A 21,167-nucleotide genomic window follows, 5' to 3' on the forward strand; every position below is an offset into this window, starting at 1 on the left:
CCATTTTAAGTGTTTTTGTGATACTAAGCAAGGGCGCTCTTTTGTCACCGCTGCTTTTTGCCGTTGAACCCTTGTCTTGTCTTTTACGGGCTGCTCAGGATGTAGCTGGTTTGATCAGAGGAAATGTGGAAGAAAAGATAGCATTGTGCGTAGGCGACGTTCTTTTATTTTTATCTATTCTTTAGTCATCTCTGCCAGCTGTTACGAAATATATACTGGAGATGAGTTTGCTAGATTCTTGGGGTTAGCTATTAACCACTTTCCCGCTGCCCTATAGTAGAAGTACTGCTACAGGGCTGCGCAAAATCATATATACAGTGGATATAAAAAGTCTTCACACCCCTGATAAAATGTCAGCTTTCTGTGATGTAAACAAATTTGACAAAGATAAATCATTTCAGAACTTTTTTCACCTTTAATGTGACCTATAAACTGTACAACTCAGTTGAACAACAAACTGAAATCTTTTAGGTGGAGGAAAGTAAATATAAAAAACTAAAACAATCTGGTTGCATAAGTGTTCACACCCTTACACTAATCCTTTGTTGAAGCCCCTTTTGATGTGATTCCAGCACTCGGTCTTTTTGGGGAGGAGTCTATCAGCATGGCACATCTTGACTTTGCAAGATTTGCCCGCTCTTCCAAATCTGTCAGATTGCGAGGTCATCTCCTGTGCACAGCCCTCTTCAGGTAACCCCACAGATTTTCCATTGGATTCAAGTCTGGGCCATTCCAAAACTTTCATTTTCTTCTGGTGAAGCCATTCCTTTGTTGATTTGGATGTATGCTTTGGGTGGTTGTCATGCTGAAAGATGAAGTTCCTCTTCATGTTCAGAAGCCGAAAGGTTTTGTGCCGATATTGACTGGTATTTGGAACTCTTCATAATTCCCTCTACCTTGACTAAGGCCCCAGTTCCAGCTGAAGAAAAACAGCCCCAAAGCATGATGCTGCCACCACCATGCTTCACGGTGGGTATGGTGTTCCTTTGGTGATGGGCAGTGTTGTTTTTGTGCCAAATGTATCTTTTGGAATTACGGCCAAAAAGTTCCACCTTGGTTCCATCAGACCAGAACACATTTTCCCACATGATTTTGGGAGACTTCAGATGTGTTTTTGCAAAATTTATCCGGGCTTGGATGGTTTTCTTCATAAGAAAAGTCTTCCGTCTTGTCACTCTACCTCATAGTCCAGACATATGCAGAATACAGGAGATTGTTGTCACATGGACCACACAGCCAGGACTTGCCAGATATTCCTGCAGCTCCTTTCATGTTGTTGTCGGCCTCTTGGCCGCCTCCCAGACCAGTTTTCTTCTCACCTTTTTCATCCATTTTGGAGGGATGTCCAGTTCCTGGTGATGTCACTGTTGGTGATGTCACTGTTGCGTCATATTTTCTCCACTTGATGATGACTTTCTTCACTGTGTTCCATGGTATATCTAATGCCTTGGAAATTCTTTTGTACCCTTCTCCTGACTGACACCTTTTAGCAATGAGACCCCTCTAAAGCTTTGGAAGCTCTCTGCGGACCATGGTTTTTGCTGTAGGATGTGACTAAAAAAAATGTCAGGAAAGACCTACTAGAACAGCTGATCTTTATTTGGGGTTAATCAGAGGCACTTTAAATGATGGCGGGTGTGTACTGACTCCTATGTAACAAGATTTTGAATGTGATTGCTTCATTCTGAACACAGCTACATCCCCAGTTATAAGAGGGTGTGTACACTTACGCAACCTCATTATTTTAGGTTTTTGTGTTTACTTCCCCCCCAAAAAGATTTCAGTTTGTTTTTCAATTGAGTTGTACAGTTTATATGTCACATTAAAGGTGGAAAAAGTTCTAAAATGATTTATCTTTGTCTAATTTTTTGACATCACAGAAAGCTGACATTTTAATAGGGGTCTGTAGAATTTTTATATCCACTGGGTATACGTGATTTGCATTTCCGGGTTAGGGTGCATGCGCACACGCTGCCTTGCCCGAGGCACCATTGGGGCTAGGGATGTCAATCACCTGGTCCCGGCTGGAGATTTCCCCCCGGCACAAGGCGATCGCCGAGTAAAACTGACAGGGGAGAGATCTGTGTGTAAACAACTCTCCTGGCTCTCTCCTTTCAGCAAGGACATGCTGCTTTGTATCTCTCTGCACAGCAGCATGTCTCCCTAGTAAACCACACACAGCACACAGTTAACCCTTTGATCACCCCAGATGTTAACCCCTTCCCGGCCAGTGCCATTAGTACAGTGTCAGGGCTTTTGATTATTATTATTATACAGGATTTATATAGCACCAACAGTTTGCTCAGCACTCAGGAGACAATACAGCAATGATACAGTTCAATACAAAAGGGATAGGAGGGCCTTGCTCCTTGGAGCTTACAATGCCGATAAGAGGGAGGGGCTGGTGGTACAAAAGGTAGTAACTGTGGGGGATGGAGTGGTAGGAGGAAGAGAAGATTCCGTTATTAGCTGAGGGCAGGATAGGCTTCCCTGAAGAGATCGGTTTTCAGAGATTGCCCAAAAGTGAGCAGAGTAGGCGATTGTTGGATAGATTGGGGTAGAGAGTTCCAGTGGATGCGAGAGGCTCTGGAGAAGCCCTGGGGAAAGCATAGGAAGAGGAGACAAGGGAGCTAGAGAGTAGGTGGTTGTGCGAGGAGCGGAGAGTACGGTTTGGGTGATATTTGGAGAAAAGATTGGTGATGTAATTTGGGGCAGAGTTATAAATGGCTTTATATGTTATTGTTACTGTTTTAATTTTATTTGTTGTGCAATGGGAAGCCAGTGGAGGGATTAGCAAAGAGGGATGGAGGACACTGAATGGAGGCCAGTGGAGGGATTAGCAAAGAGGGATGGAGGACACTGAATGGAGACCACTGGAGGGATTAGCAGAGAGGGGTGGAGGACACTGAATGGAGGTCAGTGGAGGGATTGGCAGAGAGGGATGGAGGACACTGAGTGGAGGCCAGTGGAGGTATTGGCAGAGAGGGGTGGAGGACACTGAGTGGAGGCCAGTGGAGGGATTAGCAGAGAGGGGTGGAGGACACTGAATGGAGGTCAGTGGAGGGATTGGCAGAGAGGGGTGGAGGACACTGAGTGGAGGTCAGTGGAGGGATTGGCAGAGAGGGGTGGAGGACACTGAGTGGAGGCCAGTGGAGGGATTGGCAGAGAGGGGTGAAGGACACTGAGTGGAGGCCAGTAGAGGGATTGACAGAGAGGGGTGGAGGACACTGAGTGGAGGCCAGTAGAGGGATTGGCAGAGAGGGATGGAGGACACTGAGTGGAAGCCAGTGGAGGGATTGGCAGAGAGGGGTGGAGGGCACTGAGTGGAGTCCAGTAGAGGGATTGGCAGAGAGCGGTGGAGGGCACTGAGTAGAGGCCAGTAGAGGGATTGGCAAAGAGGGATGGAGGACACTGAGTGGAGGCCAGTAGAGGGATTGGCAGAGAAGGGTGGAGGACACTGAATGGAGACCACTGGAGGGATTGGCAGAGAGGGATGGAGGACACTGAGTGGAAGCCAGTGGAGGGATTGGCAGAGAGGGGTGGAGGGCACTGAGTGGAGTCCAGTAGAGGGATTGGCAGAGAGCAGTGGAGGGCACTGAGTAGAGGCCAGTAGAGGGATTGGCAAAGAGGGATGGAGGACACTGAGTGGAGGCCAGTAGAGGGATTGGCAGAGAAGGGTGGAGGACACTGAATGGAGACCACTGGAGGGTTTGGCAGAGAGAGGTGGCATATACAGAATGGTTAGTAAGGTGGATGAGTCTGGCAGCAGCATTCATGATAGACTGAAGAGGGGATATCCTGCGATTAGGTCGGCCAATGAGGAGGGAGTTACACGAGTCAAGGCGTGAGATAGCCAGGGAGGGAATACGTTGCTTAGTGGTTTCAGAGGTTAGGAACGGGCGTATCTTGGAGATGTTGCGGAGGTGAAGTCTACAAGATTTGGACAGCGATTGGATTTGGGGCTGAAAGGACAGATGGGAGTCCAGGATTACACCTAGTACCCTGGCATGAGGGGGGGACTTATGGTTGTATTATTGATCTTGATGGAGAAGTCAGGGGAGGGGCACGGGCTGGAGGGAACAGTATGAGCTCCATTTTGGAAATATTTAGTTTGAGGAAGTGGAGTGACATCCATGCCGATACGTCACTTAGTAGGTTAGTAATGCAAGAGGAGAGTGAAGGGGTGAGGTGAGGGGTAGAGAGATAGATTTGTGTGTCATCAGCATAGAGATGGTACTTAAAGCCATGGGAGTTTATCAAGTGACCAAGAGAGGAGGTGTAGATGGAGAAGAGAAGAGGTCCAAGGACAGAACCTTGAGGGTCCCCTACAGAAAGAGGAAGTGGAGAGAAGGAGAGTTATAGGTAACACTGAAGGAGCGCTGCGGTAGGAGGAGAACCAGGAGAGAGGAGAGTCTCGGAGGCCAAGAGAGTGGAGTTTTTTGAGGAGGAAGGGATGGTTAACAGTATCAAAAGCCACAGAGAGGTCACGTAGTAAGAGTACGGAGTAGTGGTCATTGGTTGGGATGAGTACGGAGCAGTGGCCATTGGATGGGAGGAGTACGGAGTAGTGGCCATTGGTTGGGATCAGTATGGAGTAGTGGCCATTGGTTGGGATCAGTATGGAGTAGTGGCCATTGGTTGGGATGAGTACGGAGTACTGGCCATTGTTTTTAGCAGTTAATAAATCATTAGTGAGTTTTAGTAGGGTGGTTTCAGTGGAGTGGAGTGAGTGAAAGCCAGACTGTAAAGGGTCAAGAAGGTTGTTGTCGGTGAGGGAGGAGCTCAGGCCATTGTAGACTAAGCGTTCTAATAGTTTAGAGGTAAACTGGAGCAGGGAGATGGGTCTTATGTTGTTCAGGTTGTTGGGGTCCCGGGAGGGCTTTTTAAGCATGGGAGTGATGTGTGCATGCTTTAGAGGGGTGGGGAAGGCACCAGTAGAGAGGGAGAGATTGAAGATGTGAGTGAGGGAGCATATATATGGTATACTCCTGACCACCGCACTCTGTACCCCATGTTGTATATGATATACTCTTGACCACCGCACTCTGTACCCCATGTTGTATATGATATACTCCTGACCACCGCACTCTGTACCCCATGTTGTATATGATATACTCCTGTCCACCGCACTCTGCGCCCCATGTTGTATATAATATACTCCTGACCACCGCACTCTGTACCCTAGGTTGTATATGATATACTCCTGACCACCGCACTCTGTACCCCATGTTGTATATGATATACTCCTGACCACCGCACTCTGTACCCCATGTTGTATATGATATACTCCTGACCACCGCACTCTGTACCCTGGGTTGTATATGATATACTCCAGACCACTGCACTCTGTACCCTAGGTTGTATATGATATACTCCTGACCACCGCACTCTGTACCCCATGTTGTATATGATATACTCCTGACCACCGCACTCTGCACCCCATGTTGTATATGATACACTCCTGACCACCGCACTCTACACCCTGGGTTGTATATGATACACTCCTGACCACCGCACTCTGTACCCCATGTTGTATATGATATACTCCTGACCACCGCACTCTGTACCCCATGTTGTATATGGTATACTCCTGACCACCGCACTCTGTGCCCCATGTTGTATATGATATACTCCTGTCCACCGCACTCTGCACCCCATGTTGTATATAATATACTCCTGACCACCGCACTCTGTACCCCATGTTGTATATGATATACTCCTGACCACCGCACTCTGTACCCCATGTTGTATATGATATACTCCTGACCACCGCACTCTGCGCCCCATGTTGTATATGATACACTCCTGACCACCGCACTCTGTACCCCATGTTGTATATGATACACTCCTGACCACCGCACTCTACACCCTGGGTTGTATATGATACACTCCTGACCACCGCACTCTGGGCAATGTTTTGGGATCCCACAGTTGTCATTGCACCGACACACAATATTTTTGTTCAATACATTTTTTATTACAGTTTTATTTATTTACAAGATTGCAGCCAAAACCAGGGAACAAAGCAGAAGATGAAGCCGGATATTCTGGTGAAATGTGTGTGCCGTTGTATTCTCCAGGGCCTCTGCTGTCAGGAAATGATATATTTGGGGGTTTAGCTAATCTTCAGGCCCAAAAAAGGAAAAAAAAAAAAAAAAGCAGAAACATCTCCGGCAGTGAAAGGGTTAAGGTGCACTAGATGGAATCACAGTCCTGTGGTCACCACAGCTCCCCCTAGCTGCAGGCCGGTAATAACATTGCTAGGAGGTCTATTTGTTCAGCTGCTGAATACTTCCCATGTTTAACCACTTGCTGACAGGCTACAGCGCGGTCGCCCAGATCTGGGAGGGCGTCATATGACGTGCGCACCCGGCGCTCTCTGGGTCCTTTGGACACGGCTGCAAAGGGCCAATCACAGCTGCCTTTTACCACATGATCAGCGGTGTCCAAACACCTACACTACTAGATGCTGCTGATGACCGGCAAGTGTGAAAGGAGAAATCTACACTGATAGCCAGGGCACTGATGATCAGTGCAGCCCCAAAGGTGCCCGTCAGTGCTGCCTATCTGTGCCCATCAATACTGCCTGTGCCCATCAATGCTACCTGTGCCCATCCATGCTGCCAATCTGTGCCCAGCAGTGCTGCCAATCTGTGCCTGTCAGTACAGCCATTCTGTATACATCAGTGCTGCCAGTCTGTGTCCAGCAGTGCTGCCTAGCTGTGCCCGTCAGTGCTGCCCATCAATGCTGCCAATCTGTGCCCATCAGTGCTGCCAGCCAGTGCCACTTATCAGTGCCCAGCAGTGCTGCCAATCTGTGCCCAGCAGTGCTGCCAATCTGTGCCCAGCAGTGCTGCCAATCTGTATACATCAGTGCTGCCAATCTGTGCCCATCAATTCTGCCAATCTGTGCCCGTCAGTGCAGCCAATCTGTGCCTGTCAGTGCAGCCAGTCTGTATACATCAGTGCTGCCAATCTGTGCCCATCAATTCTGCCAATCTGTGCCCAGCAGTGCTGCCAATCTGTGCCTGTCAATGCAGCCAATCTGTGCCCGTCAGTGCTGCCAATCTGTGCCCGTAAGTGCTGCCAGTCTGTGCCTGTCAGTGCTGCCAGTCTGTTCCGCTCATCAGTGCCCTTCAGTGCTGCCTATCAGTGCCCTTCAGTGCCATCTATCAGTGCCTCCTCATCAATGCCCACCAGTGCTATCTCATCAGTGCTGCCAAAGTGCGACAGCGCTGAAAATTGTCCCTGGGCAGGAAGGGGGTGACAGTGCCCGGTAGACGAGGGGTTAAATGTCTCCTGACATTTCCGGGGTCCCCTTTGGGGAAGGAAGGGGCTGATAAATGTGACATTTTCCCAGATCCTTCCTCTACTCTCCATCCTGAAGGATCCTTTGGTGTGCTGCCAGTGAGAAGGAGAGGAGGGAAGCCGGCAGCACAGCAGGGCACACGGGGGGCTGGGCAGCAGGGGGAAACGTATGGTGCACAGGGAGGGCGATGGGTGTGGCAGGAGGGGCAATTACTGGAACCGATCCCCTGTACGGCTCTTCTCTGCAGCAGCTGAAACCAGTGGGAGGGAGAGGAGAAGAAGCTGGCTTTCAGCTGCTGCAGAGAAGATCCATACAGGGGATTGTTTCCAGTCATTTCCCCCCTCCTGCCGCACCTCTGCAGCAGCTGAAAGCCAGTAAGAGGGAGAAGCCGGCTTTCAGCTGCTGCAGAGAAGAGCCATACAGGGGATCGGTTCCAGTAATTGCACCTCCAGCCATGCCAATCGTCCTCCCTGACCCCTGATGTCCAGCAACATTCCTATAGAAGACATTTCCCGCACTCCAAGAACTAATACACCTCGAGGGCTGTGTGTGATCCCTGACGTCCAGCAACATTCCTATAGAAGACATTTCCCACACTCCAGGCACTAATACATCTTGAGGGTTGTGTGGAACCCCTGATGTCCAGCAACATTCCTATATAAAACATTTCCCATACTTAGGGCACTAACACACCTTGAGGGTTGTGTGGTATCCCTGATGTCCAGCAACATTCCTATAGAAGACATTTCCCGCACTCCAGGCACTAATACACAACCACAGCCTGCCCTTCTGCTGTGTGCTCGGACTTAACCCATTGTCTGCCAACCTGCCCCTCTATAAAACTTATCAGAAAAACATTTCCCACACTCAGGGCTACGGCACCTACGGCTTCTCCCCCGGCCTGAGATCTCAGATGTCTGTAAAGATGAGACTCATTGGAAAAACATTTCCCGCACTCAGGACAGGGCTACAGCTTCTCCACCGGTGTGAGATCTCTGATGTCTGTAAAGATGAGACTTATCGGAAAAACATTTCCCGCACTCAGCACAGGAATACGGCTTCTCCCCGTGTGAGATCTCTGATGTTTGTAAAGACTGGACTTCTGTGAAAAGCATTTCCCGCACTCGGGGCAAAAATGTGGCTTCTCCCCCGTATGAGATCTCTGATGTGTGTAAAGATTGGATTTCTGCGTAAAACATTTCCCGCACTCAGGACAGGTATATGGATGCTCCCCCGTGTGAGATCTCTGATGCTTGCAAAGGCTGGACTTATCTGAAAAACACTTCCCACACTCAGCACAGGAATATGGCTTCTCACCCGCGTGAGATCTCTGATGTCTGTAAAGATGAGACTTATCGGAAAAACATTTCCCGCACTCAGCACAGGAATACGGCTTCTCCCCCGTGTGAGATCTCTGATGTTTGTAAAAACTGGATTTGTCTGAAAAACATTTCCCGCACTCAGCACAGGAATACGGCTTCTCCCCCGTGTGAGATCTCTGATGTTTGTAAAGACTGGACTTCTGTGAAAAGCATTTCCCGCACTCGGGGCAAAAATGTGGCTTCTCCCCCGTATGAGATCTCTGATGTGTGTAAAGATTGGATTTCTGCGAAAAACATTTCCCGCACTCAGGACAGGTATATGGCTGCTCCCCCGTGTGAGATCTCTGATGCTTGCAAAGGCTGGACTTATCCGAAAAACATTTCCCGCACTCAGGACAGGAATACGGCTTCTCCCACGCGTGGGATCTCTGATGTGCGTAAAGATTATACTTCTGTGAAAAACATTTTCGGCACTCAGGACAGAAATAAGGCTTCTCCCCCGTGTGAGACCTCTGATGTTTGACGAGTTCTGACTTTTTTACAAAACATTTCCCGCACTCAGAACAGGAATACAGCATCTCCCCCGTGTGAGATCTTTTATGCACATTAAGATGGGATTTAAAACGGAAACACTTCCCGCACTCAGTACAGGAGAAGCTCTTCTCTGTTGGAAGGTCCCGCACAGTCTGAGGTTCCTCAGGATATGAGGAATCCGATGGTCCATCTACAGTGTGTGGTGCCGGATGGACATTGGAGGGAGCCGGGTTTTCTCCTGGACTGGACTGTGTAATGTCCTCATCTTCTACTCTACAGTCTGGAGACAAAGTGAGACAATCCTCGGAGGTTTTCCTCGTCTCCCGGCCATGGACTACAATAGAAAGACAAAGAGGATTATTACACAGGAGCAGACTGGTTCCCCTAGACCAGGAGTATGGGTGGGGGAATGTATTTGGTGGTAATGCCCCACCTGTGCTCATCTCTGTAGGAGTGTCCTCCTCTATAAATGTCCCCGTTATTCCATCCTCCTCCATAGACTGCTGATCATCCCTCACATACTTCTCGTCTTCTTCAGCTTCACCCTCAACTCCTCTCTCGCTCAGATCTTCACCCTAAACCAGGACAATGATAGAAAAGATCAGCTTTAATATTGTGACATCACATCCAAAAAAAATCCACACATCACCTCCACCAGTCCACGGTCTAAATTCTCTGTCCCACCAACCTTGTAATGTTGAGGGATCTCCTGATCTTCCTGTGTGGAATCCCGGGAATACAGAGGACGGGGACATCTCTCTGGGGGGTTTTGGAAGCTGGATGACTCCACCATGGTGTCCTGGTACAGATCTTTGTGTACGTTCTCCATCACCCCATCCTCCTCTTTTATCTCTTCTTTAATATTGATCTGTGTGGAATCCCGGGAATACAGAGGACGGGGAGATGTCTCTGGTGGGTTCCCATTCCTGGATCCATCTGTAGGAAACACACACACTGACTGAATACATTTTATCAGATGATGGGGGATCTAGGTGGACCCTCCGTACTTGTCTCTCCTTTACAATAAAGTCTCCTCTTACCTGGTGATGTGAGGGGCGGATGATTGTCCATCATGACGTCCTTGTAGAGATCCTTGTGTCCTTCTAAATACTCCCACTCCTCCATGGAGAAATAGACAGCGACGTCCTGACACCTTATAGGAACCTGACACACACAATGATACAGTCACCATCCAGACACATCCCTTGTCTGTTACTGGAGAAAGTCCCAGAATTCCCAGCACCGCTCACCTCTCCCGTCAGCAGCTCCATCATCTTCTTGGTGACTTCTAGAACCTTCTGCATGTTGCGTCTCTCGGGTTTTAGGGAGTCCCATGGAGGCACTGTGATGGTCGTATGGTCACCTGACTTCAGAAGAGGAAAACCAATAGAGACATCATGTCACCCTCCCAAAAACCTCCTCACCTCTACTGTCAAAATTTGGGTTTTATCATTTTATGTCATGTGACCTCACAAAATCTTTCTCACCTCTCCGGTCAGCAGGTAGATGATCTCCAGGGTGAGGTTTAGTATCCTCTCAGTCACATGACTCCGGCTCCCCTTCATTCTTATTGGTCATGTGGTCTACACCGAATTCCCTGTGAACCAGTAATGGATAACAGAGAATTATCTGGACTGTACAATGTTAGGATGGGGGTGTAAAATATGAGGGTTTCTATCGTGTAAGAACAGCCCACAGTAGGGAACAGTTTGGCGTTCGCTCTGCTCAATGTAAACCTATTTTGTTTTTTTTATTGGTTCATGTTTAGTTTTTGATCTGCTGGCAAAGAAAGCCGAATAAGATCCCTTTATGTTGAAAACAAACTGGATTTGTGACTTACTGTAAAAAAAAAAACATTTCTTGGAATATATCACAGGACATAGTCGGCCTTATAAATCCTTACTCATAGGGTTTATGTGCCACCTACAGATGATTGGACCCTCCAAAGAAGACAGGAAGTCCTCTCCTATATAACCCCTCCCATACAGTACATCAGTTTGGTAGAAAGCTTTGAACCACAACATGGGGGGGATCTCTTCGTCCTGTGATGCACTCCAAGAAATGGATTTTACAAGGAAGTCACAAATCCAGTTGTCTTTATCGGACGTCACGAGGACATAGAGCTGTCTTATTAATCCTAACCAGGGGCGGACTGACCATTCGGAAACTCCCCGAGGGCCCGAGGTCAGTAAGGGGCCCCATGAGATGCCCCTGGTACCTTTCCTAGGCTTTTTAGGGTGTGGTTTGAGTGTGGGCGAGGACACAGGGGCCCCATGATCCCCTATTGCCCGGGGGCCCCATGAGTTGTCAGTCCGCTCCTGATCTTTAATCATAGGAATGTCCTAAAGCAATGCTCATGGGGGAGGGTGACACAAAAACAACCAACAATACAAAAAAGACCTCACACAGCAGCCTGCAACAAAAAAACCCCCAAAAAAACATCTCGGCGGCTCTATCATCCACCTGGCAAAAGCTTGGAAAAGTGTAACCGAATACCAGGTTGCTGTCCTGCAGATCTAAGCGACTGAAGTTGGATGGTGGACAGCCCAGGAAGCATCTATACTTCTGGTAGAAAGAGCCATTACTGGGAAAGGCAGTCTTTTTGTCACCCCATAAGCTTGAAAGATTGGCTGATGGAAGCAAATAGTAGATTTTGTAGTCACTTGACCCTTCTTTGGTCCTTCAAGAGGAGCAATAGAAAGTCTAACCGCCAGACCGCAGCAGAAATGTGGAATTGTGTTCCCCGGTGGCTGAGACCTAGGAAAAATATCCGGTCAAACACTCTCCTGGTTGAAAAGAAAAGCTGAAAATGCTTTAGACAAAAATGATGGCTGAAGTCAAAGGACCACCTTGTCATGGAAATGGATCAGGAATGGCTTCCGGCAAGAAAGAACTGTCACAAAAGCGCGCATCAGAGATGGACGCAGTTCAACCATTTTGGTTTCAACCTCCATCTTGGCGAAGGGACTAACCATCCTGAAATATATTTTCCTGCATCCTCCCCCCTTCCCTCTCTGTTCAGCTACAGTGATATCTGGGTGTGGGTCACTAGCAGGCTAGAACAGCAGGGGGCCCAGAGCTACAAAGCCCCCCATGAGAGACAGGGCCGCTCTGCCCAAGAACCTGTGGAATCTCTCACCTCGTAACAGAGATAAGGCAGCTTCTCCCAGGACTTGAAAGAGGTTTTAACCTCATAAAACCTAGCAGCGTAGTTGACAGAATTAAATGAACATTCCTCAAGTCAGTTTTTCTCCTATGTTTCATATCTTGAACTATGAAAGATGTTGGTTCTAATTCAGAGTTCCGCCCAACGATCCCTCCCTAAACAGAGTATTGGTCAGTTACCCAGAGCCACCCCCCTGCTGGGGGACTTTAAGAAACAGGCTAGCAGGCCTAAAAAGTTAAAGACATCTCCCAATTCTTAACATCAATATACCACCTGGGGAGACCTTTCGCTCTGAAATGTGATCTGCTTCCATTCAAGGCTTAAATGGCAAGTAACTTAACCCTTTAACTTCTCCCTGTTATCTCTTTGCTGTGCTGTTTTCTATATATATATATATATATATATCTTAGTTACATCTTCTTTGTAAATATTTTTTATTGCACCTGTTTGACCCTTTTAGTAATAAATCTTTCTTCTGAAAGTGTTGAACTGTTCCTATAGTTCTTAATTGCAATTTACGAATCCCTGCCTTTGAAGAGACGCTACTGTTTGTTTTAATCTCTGTATAACCGGCCTGTGGACCGTTTTATACAGACAATTATTTCAATCATTATAGTGTATTAACTGATAACGTGAGTTTCCGCTTTCTCTGTACAAAAGGAGGTGGTGGCAGTAGAGGGTTAGTTGCATAATTAACTCGACCCAGTAACAAGCGCATTCAGGCTGCAGGCACAGTTTTTAGTCCATTAGCTAGAAAATCGTTGTGCAGGGTGCAGCTGTTTGTGGCATTGTTACGCAGGTCACATCGCGATTTCTGACTGGCCGGTCCTTCGGTCGCGAGTTTGGTGAGAAGGTCTGGGGTCTGACTCCGCGATTGTGACAAGAACCACCAGTTCGGAAAGCCTTGAGGCAATTACAACCAGGACACCGACTTCCATATCTAAAAACTAAGGGAAGGTCCCAAATAAACTAAAAATGGAGGTCTTTGTAGAACAGAAAAACAAAAAAAAATAAAATCAACAATATGTATAACATTTTGGACAAAGGCACACGCCAAAGCTATTAAGCTCTGAAAGAGGACTGCCAAGGCTGACCTCTGACTTATGATTGTTCTTAGAGCCAAAATCATATCAACCCTTATTTGGGGAAAAGCTAGGACACAACCCACAACATACTTGTGAGGATGAACTTCCTAGCCTCACTTCAGGTCACATAGAATTTTCAAGTCCTGTGGTAAATCTTGCTTGAAGTAGCCTTTGATGGCCCTTATAAGCATGGTAATAATGGCTTCAGATATACCCTCGTCCTTCAGGATTCTGGCTTCAATAGTCATGCCACTAAAGTCAGAGACTGGAAAAGAGGATGGAAGGTTGGCCCTTGTGAGAGGAGATCTGGGCAAAAATCGTAAGAGTCAAAAGATCGGCCACCAACATGTTAATGCTGTGGGAACACCATGTCCTCCTGGGCCAGGCTCGAGCCACCAGAATCACCGGCATTACACATGTGAAGTAGAAGCAGAAGAAACTACGTCAGTGAAAGACATAAATCAGAGTCAGCCGATCCCATAGCTGCAACACCTGCAGATCCCTGGCCCTGAAATTAAACTCGTCTAGTTTTGTACTGAATCCAGATGCCAACAGATCCATATCCAGTGTACCCCACCTCTGACAGAGTGCCTCAACACTCTTGAGTACAAATCCCATTCCCCCAGAGACAACTGTTCAAAGTTGAGGAGTCTTCCTGACAATTGTCCACTCCAGGAAAGTGAACTGTGGACAGAACAATGACCTGAAGATCTGCCCAAGACAGAATGAGGTCCACCTACTGATGGGCCACTCACCTCCTGGTGCACCTTATTTATGCCACAGCCTTACAATTGCCTGACTGAATTCTTACAGAGAGACACTGCAACTGAACTGAGCAATGCAGGCAAGCTGAGGATCCCCCCCATAGTTCTATAATTTTAAGGAGAACTAAGAATAATACTTCTCTATAAAAATAAGCAGTAACTTCATCAGAGATCCCTCACCCCCCAAAAACTGTTAAGCTGGCATCTGTTGTCAGCACCCTAGGGGGAGGAAAACTTTTCTGCTCTCAACTGCTCAGGATCCCTAGAATCCTTACTCCTCAGCCTTTTAGACACCAGTCTAAAAGGCTCAGGAGAAAGGATGCTAGGGAGTTCAACTACAGCATTCTCCTGTCCCATACCACCAGAATATTTCCCTGCAGGAGACTAGAATATAATTGCACCAAGGGAACTGCCTCGAATAAGACACCATCTTCCCCAAAACTCTCAGAAGAGATGATTCGAGAGATAACACATGCCCCCCCCCCCAAAAAAAAAATTTCTTGAGGGTAAAATCACCTTCACATGAGCAAATTTTGCTCTGAGCTGGCAACAATGCTGTTTTCTGGAGACTGAGCACCCTTGAGTGCATATTGTAAGAGATAAGTTTTACTCCAATGCTTCATGGATTGCTCCTCAAGCAGGAAAGCATGTAGGCATCCCAGAATAGGCACCCCATGGGTCCTTGGAATACATAAAAATGGCGCCAGGAGATTTGCAAACAAAAAACCAAGGTCAATATAGCAATGCCATAAACTTGGTTTACAGCTAGTCTTCTCTACAGTCTTGCGGCCAGGTCCTGGGTCTCCTGGTGCCAAAAACTTTCACAGCATCTGGTGATGAAGAAAAAAATTGGGCATACAGATAGTCATCTTTATGTCCACCTACACCCAGGAATCCACTGGACGGAGAGCAGCCAACTGATTGATGAGATACTGTATGTGAGCTCCTATATGGGATTAACACTGGTGTAGAACATGAACCTTATGTGTTCTAGAACTGGAATGATCGAGAGCCTGCAAAAACAATAGACTTCTTTGTGGATTCACATAACATGTTAAACAAAAAAAAAAACAAGCTTTTTTTGTTACTCAACATAAAATCCTTTTCTCTGAGTTTATAGATGGACACAGCTCTTCTATTCTTGACCATAGGGTTTATAGTGCCAGCCATAGGAGTAAGACACTGGGCAGAAAAAGAACAAAAGAGGGGTGGGTGCTGTCTTCATCAATGAACTCAGAGAGAGGGATCTTATGGGGAGTAACAAAAAACCCTGTTTTCTCTCACATTCATTGACACAGTTCTTCTATTCTTGACCATAGCAACATTCCAAAGCAGTGCCCCAATGAGGGATAGGCAGCCAAAGAAACTGGAGCAACCAGAAAAAAACAAGCCACCCACCCACACAAAATTGCCCTCTGGGGAACAAGGAACCTAAAACAGCGGCCTGTAAAACCAAACGAGCATCCGAAGGGGCAGACACAGTAACTGTGCAGGAGGTGGTAAAGGTTTGCACAGATGACGGGGTAGCTGTCAGCCTTCACTTCAAGCTGAATACCAATTACATTTATATACTTGAGATTAAGCTGGACTGAGATGATTCAACCACACTGGCTCATTAGCCCTCAAGCTTCATTATTATTAGTCTGTCAGCCTTTACGTCAAGCTGAATATCAATGACATTGATGTCTATAACTGGATTTGGATACCATCCAGGGGCGGACTGACAACTCATGGGGCCCCGGGCAATAAGGGATCATGGGGCCCCTGTGTCCTTGCCCAAACTCAAAAAAGCCTATGAAAAAGGTACCAGGGGCATTTCATGGGGCCCGCTACTGACCCTGGGCCCTCGGGCAGTGCCTGAGTTTCCAAATGGTCAGTCCGCCCCTGATACCATCATCTTTCAAATACCTGTGGTCAGGTTAAAGGGGCATTAGCCCTTATTTTCAACTGTACACCATTGACATTGCTGTCCACTGATGTCCATTGAATTTGGATGGTATTGGTGGGTTAACTGGCTGAACTGACCAATAAGCTTCCTTCTAACTGTGAGCTTTTGCTCAATTGCTCATCTAAGCATATCTCTGTGGCTAATAGGGGATACAAAACCCACCGAAAGTTCATTCTTCACCCATTACAGTGGGTAATGTCTCCAACGACCTTCAGGGACTTGATCCCCCTGCTGGGGTATACTGCCCTGGATCTGTATACACCCTACCAGGAACACCTCGTCAGCTTTTGCTATGCAGGGTTCCGCAAGGTCCAGCGCTGATCGGCAACTCTAAAGGCTTTCCCATCCAGTGTGGGGTCCGGGTACCGTTCTTCTAAGCAGAGGTAGCTGTAGGAATGGATCCAGATAGCACCAGTCTGCTGATCCTAAACAGGACCGCTAAGAATCTGGTAACATTGTGGAGAGACCATCATCATCTTCAGACACTGGCGAAAAATCTGATTATGGAAGGGGATATATAGGTGAGGACTTCCTGCCTTTTTTTTTTTTTGCCAGTGTCCAATCATCTGGAGATGGAACAGATCTCCTATGACACAAGCACCAAACTGGTGGCCCTCCAGCTGTTGCCAAACTACAAGTCCCATGAGGCATTGCAAGATTGTCAGTTATAAACATGGCTCCGAAAGGCAGAGGCATGATGAGACTTGTAGTTTTGCAACAGCTGGAGGGCCACCAGTTTGACACCCCTTGTCCTAGGGGTAAGGAATAATAAGGCTTCTCCGTGTCCCATTACGTTCAATAGAGAAAAAGCCTCATCACTGCACCCAGTGATGTACTTAGCTTTTGTACTACCCTAGGAAACACTAAAATTGAGTCCCAAATTGGGAAGCCCAAATCCCAAATAAACATATTTCCTGTAAATAGGAAGATAAATTCTTTCCTCTCCTACTTGCACCATCGAACAACGCTGTGATGGAGACCGAATGCTGGATGGAGTCTTATAAAATGGCCACCAGCGGTCAGTGGTTTACCTGCCAACGTTAATACGGTTTTCTTGAATTCTATCCTGTAATGTGTCCCTCTTCCCCATCCTTGAACAGTGTCCTATACTATGTCCCTTCACTGTGTCCTGAATCATCTGTCTGAACTGTGTCCTTATATCATCTTCCTGTTATTTGTCCTGTACCATCTCATTGAACTGCGCCCCTATATTGTGTCCCTGTACTGTATCCTGTAGTATCTCCCTGTACTGTGTCTTCATACCTTGTCCATGTATCCTTTCCCTGTACCATCTCCGTGTACTGTATCCTGTAGAGGCCTCTCTGTACCATCTCTCTGAACCGTCTTCTTGTACAGTCTCCCCAAACCGTCCTTTTGTAGTCTCCCCAAACTGTCTTCCTGTACCATCTAATCGAACCATCTTTTTGTACCGTCCTACTGTACCATCTCCCTGAATCGTCTTCCGGTACCATCTCCCTGACTTGTCTCTCTATACCTTCTGCCCAAACTGCCTTCCTGTACCATCTAATCGGACCATCTTTTTGTACCGTCTTACTGTACCATCTCCCTGAATCGTCTTCCTGTACCTTCTGCCCAAACTGCCTTCCTGTACGATCTCCCCAAACCATCTTCCTGTACCATCTCCCCAAACCATCCTTTTGTACAGTCCCTTCAAACTGTCTTTCTGTACCATCTAATCGAACCATCTTTTTGTACCGTCTTACTGTACCATCTCCCTGAATCGTCTTCCTGTACCATCTCCCTGAATCGTCTCCCTGTACCATCTCCCTGAATCGTCTTCCTGTACCATCTCCCTGAATCGTCTCCCTGTACCTTCTGCCCAAACTGCCTTCCTGTACGATCTCCCCAAACCATCTTCCTGTACCTTCTGCCCAAGCCATCCTTTTGTACAGTCCCTTCAAACTGTCTTTCTGTACCATTTCTCCAAACTGTATTTGTGTACCGTTTCCCCCAACCGTGTTCCTTTACCAGCTCCCTGAACCGTGTTCCTGTACCATCTCCAAGAACCGTCTTCCTGTACCATCTCCCCATACTGTCTTCCTGTACCGTCTCCACATACCGTCTTCCTGTACCATTTCCTCAAACCATCCTTTTGTACAATGTCCCCAAACTGTCTTCCTGTACCGTCTCTCCAAACTGTCTTCTTGTACCATCTATTCGAACCGTCTTTTTTGTACCGTCTCCCCAAACCATCTTTTCTGTACCGTCTCCCCAAACTGTCTTTCTGTACTATCCCCCAAACCGTCTTTTTTTGTACCGTCTCCTTCAAACTGTCATCCTGTACCATCTACCCAAAGTGTCTTTTTGTACCATCTATCCAAACCATCTTCCTGTACTGTCTCCCCAAACTGTTTTCCTGAACTGTGCCCCTATATTGTGTCCATGTACTGTGTCTTCATACCTTGTCCATGTATTCTTTCCCTGTATCATGTCCTTGTACTGTATCCTGTACAGGCCTCTCTGTACCATTTCTTTGAACCGTCTTCCTATAGTTTCCCCAAACCGTCCTTTTGTACAGTCTCCCCAAAATGTCTTCTTGTACAGTCTCCCCAAACCATCTTCCTGTACCATCTCCCCAAAACGGTCTTCCTGTACCATCTCCCCGAACCGTCTTCCTGTACCATCTCCCCAAACCATCTTCCTGTACCATCTATCCAAACGGTCTTCCTGTATCATCTCCCAAAACAGTCTTCCTGTACCATCTCCCTGAACCGTCTTCCTGTACCATCTCCCCAAACCATCTCCCCAAAGCATCTTCCTGTACCAACTCCCCGAACCTTCTTCCTGTACGATCTCCCCGAACCTTCTTCCTGTACCATCTCCCCGAACCTTCTTCCTGTACCATCTCCCCAAACTGTCTTTTTGTACCATCTATCTGAACCTTCTTCCTGTACCATCTCCCCGAACTGCCTTTCTGTACCATCTCCCTGAACCGTCTTCCTGTACCACCTTCCTGAACCTTCGTCCTGTATCATGTTCCTATGTTCCATGTCCTTTTAATTTATGTCCCTCTATTATCTGGGGTTAATGTTTGGTGACAATGTGATCAGTTAAACCCAATTATGTTTTATTCCACTGTTACTTTTTTTTTTATGCCAATGTTTTCACTTCAATACGTGACGTAATCTTAAATCTGTGGAAAAATTGAGAGTGATATGAAGACGTTTGGGGCCATTATGTAGAATATTCATAGGTCTGTATGTACATCAGACTGAAAAAAGGGAGATTTAAAGGGCAAAGAGGGACAGAGAAATATGATGTCCCACAAGGGAGAGTGAGGGGAGATATGATAAAATATAATCTCATTACCTCCTCTGCGCACACTTCCAGCAACGCCTCTTCTATATTTCTTCACACATGGAGCTTTTTGTCTGTGCCTGACATCACTTCCTGTCTGTACCTGGCATCATTTCCTCTCTGTACCTGGCATCACTTCCTGCCTGCCATAGAGACTTCCTGTCTCAATATAACTGAGATCACCACCTTGTGGAGCTCAGAGGAACTGCGGCTTCGAGAAACGTCACACAGCGTGAGCCCGTCTGTATGGAGATGCGGTGTGCATGGATCCAGCACCAGCAGGGGGGAGCAGTTCAGTGTGGCTGGAATTAGGAAACTGAAACCAGACTGTATGATTTATTAATAATGAAACAAAAACCCATTCAACACCAACAAACAGCATACCCAGCAAAAGTGAAGGCCTACAGGATCCATAAACCAGGTGACAAAATACCGAACTAGCAATCTAAATATAATGTTTTAATAAATGTTCAATATTTTATATAGTATATGTATGGTGTTCATATAATAAATGTACAATGTTTTCTATAGTATATGTATGATGTTTTATATAGTATATGTACGGTGTTATATACACAGCTCAAAAAAATTAAAGGAAGACTTTACAATCCGAGTCTAGCATCAAGTCGATGAAACTCCTGGGATATTGATCTGATCAGGTAAGTAGCAGAGGGAGTTGCTCATCAGTTTCAGCTGCTTTGGTGTTCATGAAATGAACAACAGGTGCACTAGATAGGCAACATTGAGACGACCCCCAAAACAGGAATGGTTTTGCAGGTGGAGGCCACTGACATTTTTTCCCTACTTATCCTTTCTCACTCCTTTTGCCTTTGGCTAGGGTCAGTGTCACTACTGGTAGCATGAGGCCATACCTGGACCCTACAGAGGTTGCACAGGCAGTCCAACTCCTCCAGGATGGCACATCAATACGTACCATTGCCAGAAGGTTTGCTGTGTCTCCCAGCACAGTCTCAAGAGCATGGAGGAGATTCCAGGAGACAGGCAGTCCCTCTAGGAGAGCTGGACAGGGCCGTAGAAGGTCCTTAATCCATCAGCAGGACCGGTATCTGCTCCTTTGTGCAAGGAGGAGCAGGATGAGCCCTACCAGAGCCCTACAAAATGACCTCCAGCAGGCCACTGGTGTGAATGTTTCTGACCAAACAATCAGAAACAGACTTCATGAGGGTGGCCTGAGGGCCCGACATCCTCTAGTAGGCCCTGTGCTCACTGCACGGCACCATAGAGCTGGATTGGCATTTGCCATTGAACCCCAGAATTGGCAGGTCCACCACTGGCGCCCCTGTGCTTTTCACAGATGAGAGCAGGTTCACCCTGAGCACATGTGACAGACGTGAAAGGGTCTGGAGAAGCCGTGGAGAACGTTCTGCTGCCTGTAACATGGTTCAGCATGACCGTTTTGGTAGTGGGTCAGTGATGGTCTGGGGAGGCATATCCATGGAGGGACGCACAGATCTCTACAGACTAGACAATGGCACCCTGACTGCCATTAGTCAACGTGATGAAATCCTTTGACCTATTGTCAGACCCTACACTGGTGCAGTGGGTCCTGGGTTCCTCCTGGTGAGGTGGATCCTGGGTTCCTCCTGGTGCGGTGGGTCCTGGGTTCCTCCTGGTGCGGTGGGTCCTGGGTTCCTCCTGGTGCGGTGGGTCCTGGGTTCCTCCTGGTGCGGTGGGTCCTGGGTTCCTCCTGGTGCAGTGGG

At 47.2% G+C, this 21,167-nt stretch overlaps 2 protein-coding genes across 2 annotated transcripts in view; one reads left to right on the forward strand and one right to left on the reverse strand.

Moving 5' to 3' along the window:
- Positions 1-8,276: 8,276 nt before the first annotated feature.
- On the reverse strand, positions 8,277-19,538 carry LOC149431170 (uncharacterized). The gene is made up of 7 exons (XM_089665836.1): positions 19,459-19,538; positions 10,653-10,762; positions 10,416-10,532; positions 10,206-10,329; positions 9,854-10,101; positions 9,599-9,740; positions 8,277-9,499 (listed from the first exon to the last, which is right to left on the reverse strand). The coding sequence occupies exons 2-7, from the start codon at positions 10,728-10,730 to the stop codon at positions 8,277-8,279; spliced, it is 1,932 nt and encodes a 643-aa protein (XP_089521962.1). The 5' UTR covers positions 10,731-10,762; positions 19,459-19,538.
- A 144-nt stretch (positions 19,539-19,682) lies between these two features.
- The window catches only part of LOC149431171 (uncharacterized), a 41,487-nt gene continuing 40,002 nt past the window's right edge, over positions 19,683-21,167 (forward strand). Inside the window, exon 1 of the mRNA XM_089665835.1 lies at positions 19,683-19,867. The gene's annotated coding sequence lies outside the window, so the exon portion shown is untranslated. The remainder of the gene's footprint in view (positions 19,868-21,167) is intronic.

Source organism: Staurois parvus, unplaced genomic scaffold (genome assembly GCF_062004578.1).
Source record: "Staurois parvus isolate SC_StPar_1 unplaced genomic scaffold, SC_StPar_1.0 ptg002368l, whole genome shotgun sequence".
Lineage (NCBI taxonomy): Eukaryota > Metazoa > Chordata > Amphibia > Anura > Ranidae > Staurois > Staurois parvus.